General features: G+C 30.2%; 2 protein-coding genes across 2 annotated transcripts in view; both read right to left on the reverse strand.

Moving 5' to 3' along the window:
* The window catches only part of LOC123007297, an 8160-nt gene extending 5583 nt beyond the window's left edge, over nt 1-2577 (reverse strand). The window contains exon 1 of the mRNA XM_044402514.1: nt 2405-2577. Within this exon, the coding sequence (XP_044258449.1) occupies nt 2405-2493 (89 nt within the window). The 5' untranslated portion in view covers nt 2494-2577. The remainder of the gene's footprint in view (nt 1-2404) is intronic.
* The window catches only part of LOC123007727 (RNA-binding protein Musashi homolog 2-like), an 82793-nt gene that overhangs the window by 11815 nt on the left and 67875 nt on the right, over nt 1-3103 (reverse strand). The gene's annotated exons all lie outside the window — the stretch shown is intronic.

Raw genomic sequence — 3103 nt, forward strand, 5'->3', positions numbered from 1 at the left:
AATTAAAAAAAATTCTATTGAAATTTTTCAGTAATCCTATTGATTAATAATGGATTCATCGTAATTCCATTGTTTTCGGATTAATTCCTATAATTCTAAATTAATTCCAACATAATTTCCATAATCCTAACTTAATTTACCTAATACATATCAAAATAATTTCTGTAATTCCAAATTAATTACGATACTTTTAAGATATTCAAAAAGGCAATTTTGGAATTTTCGAGTAATTCTGGTAATTCGGTTCCAGTAATTCTATTAATTCATGGTAATTCCATTGCTTTCAGATTAAATCAATTCCTGTAATTCTTATTCAGAGAAATTTCACCGAAATTCAATTTAACTAATTTTATTATCATTAAATTTTCAGATTAATTCCTACAATTTCAAATTAATTCCTGTAATTCCAATTTATTTCTGATAATTTTAAAAAGTTCAACGTAAGTTTTCAAAAAATAAATATCAAAAAAATCCAGCAATTTACACATAATTCCGGAAAGTAATTTAAAAAAATTCTATTAAAAGTTTTCAGTAATTCTATTGATTAATAATGGATTCATCGTAATTCCATTGTTTTCCGATTAATTCCTTTAATACTAAATTAATTCCAACATAATTTCCATAATCCTAACTTAATTTTAGTAATATCAAAATAATTTCTGTAATTCCAAATTAATTACGATACTTCTAAGATATTCAACGTAATTTTGTAATTTACAAGTAATTCCGGTAATTCAATTAAACCATGGTAATTCCAGATTAAAGCAATTCCTGTAATTCCAACTTATTTCTGAAAGTTTTAAGAAGTTCAGTGCAACTTTCAAAAGAAATTATCTCCGAAAATTCTAGAAAAATCCCATTAATTCACAAGTAATTATTAAGACAATCCAATAATAATTTTAATAATTCCATAAACTTAAAAGGTAAGTATTTATAAAATAAGAGTATTTATTTGCATAAAACTGTAATAAATATAAAAAAACACAAAAATGATTTCTTTTCATTTCTTTGTGCTACCGGCTGTGGATAACGTTTCTGATCTTAATAATAGTTTCCGGGAGAGAACAAACGTATTCTTGGAAAATTAATTAATCCGAATTGTAAATCTCATTGTTCTCAGTTCGAAGAATTGTACCCTTTTTATTTTTACCTAGTCTACAAGCTATTTCGTAACACGGGAATTCTCAACAATCAGACTACAAAAATCTGTTTTTATCTACGATAATATTAAATGTCAAAAACTATTGTATTACAAAAAATACTCGACTCTATTTCTACACAATTTTCAGTAAATTTAGTTAAAAGGAGTCATTAACACGTAAATTCTTGGCGATGACAACACCAAAGTTAGTTGAAAAACCAAAACAAACCAGACACCTTTCGATAAATCAATATTTACATATTCGTAGCGGAAAAGAAAGATAATAAAAATAAAACCGTGTAAAATTTCTACGGGATTATTATAGTAGAAAGGAAGGAATACAACCATCGTGTTTTGTACCTATAAATATGAACCCAAACCAAGCAGGTAGAAGAGAAGTTTGCTTTCAGCGTGAATTGCAATATACAACAAGATGCTGCTTTTCAGCCTAGTACAGTCTGCACTAGAAATCGTTACCTCCCAAGAGGGGGACAAGCTATTGTTTGAACGTTGTTTTCTCTGTATACAGGGTGTTCCATTTTTATTGTTACAAATTTAAACAGCTGATAGGAAATTCAATTCTAAGACAAAAGTTTCCTATAAACATGTGTCGAAAAATGCTTGGTAAGGGAGCTACACCCCCCAGAAACCATTTAAGATAAAATTACAAAATTTGGTACATCAAATGTTGAAATTTTTAATCAGGGGCGTACGAAACTGGGGGAGTTTAAGGTAAAAAAATACCCTATTTATTTTGGCTTTAGTTTCTCGGTACTTTCAGCAACAAAACCTTAAATTCGATAGTTTATCACAGGAAAGTCTCTCTTGAGTTTTTTGAATAAAATTAATTTAAAATTTATGTTACACACCAATACAACATTCAAATAAATCAGAATTTACAGAATAATAAAAGCAAGAAATTAATATTTTTTAATCAATCTCAACTAATTAACATTACCTTACAGTAACAATAATAATTAATTAAATGAATTTGCCTAAATCTAAAGGAGTTGTTCAAAGTGATAAATAGGGTATTTTTTTACCCTAAACCCCACCAGTTTCGGACGCCCCTGATTAAAAATTTCGACATTTGATGTTTGAATTCGTTTAGGTGTATTGGCCACCCCTTTCAGGGGGTGTAGCTCCCTTACCAAACAACTTTTGTCTTAGAATTGAATATCCCATCACCTGGTTAAATTTGTAGCAATAAAAATGGAACACCCTGTATAGTAAGTACATGCTTGTGTGTAAGATTTGACTCACCTAACGGGCGGCGGCGCTAGAGGCAGTATTGGGGGTGGTACACTGTACGCGGGGAATATTTGGGCACTAGGTGAGTTTTCGAAAAGCATTTTCACAGCCAAAATAACACGATTTTAGTAGAAAAATGAGTTAGTTGAGCACCCTCGCCGGCTGAAATACGACTGCAGCTGTGCCCTTCTGCCGGCTGTGCTGTGAGCCGGCGACACGACCCACCACACCACATGCTTGCCTGCATCCAGGACGGGAATAAGAGCTTTTCATGACCCTATTCAATATTCACAAGACTCAAGTTGAGAGTTGTTGCGAGCTTTCCAAAAAAGCTCGTATTTCAAAATAATTATAATTCTATTCCAGACCACAAAATGAAATTGTGTATAAAAGTTTAATTTCGATTTTTGTTGCTTTGAGAGTGCAAACATTTTTAAAAATAATCTATGCAAGCGAAATTAATATTTTTCAGGGGACTAAACATTTGAAATGACTTCAATTAACATGCAAGAAAAGTTTTTAACTTGTGAAATCTCAAAAACAACAGTTAGGAGTGAAATCTCATAAAAAAACATATAAAACTATTTCTCAACTAATTAACAAGAGTATAATTTAAATTTTTCTAATACTGTCGAAAATCGCTAAAAAAACTTGCTTTTTGGGCTTATTTTAGCAAAATCTCGCAAAAAACGGTAATTTTAGACTTGAAAA

The sequence above is a fragment of the Tribolium madens genome, unplaced genomic scaffold (genome assembly GCF_015345945.1).
Source record: "Tribolium madens isolate multiple individuals breed KSU strain unplaced genomic scaffold, Tmad_KSU_1.1 Scaffold_3;HRSCAF=73;Tcas5.2_LG2, whole genome shotgun sequence".
Classification (NCBI taxonomy): Eukaryota; Metazoa; Arthropoda; class Insecta; order Coleoptera; family Tenebrionidae; genus Tribolium; species Tribolium madens.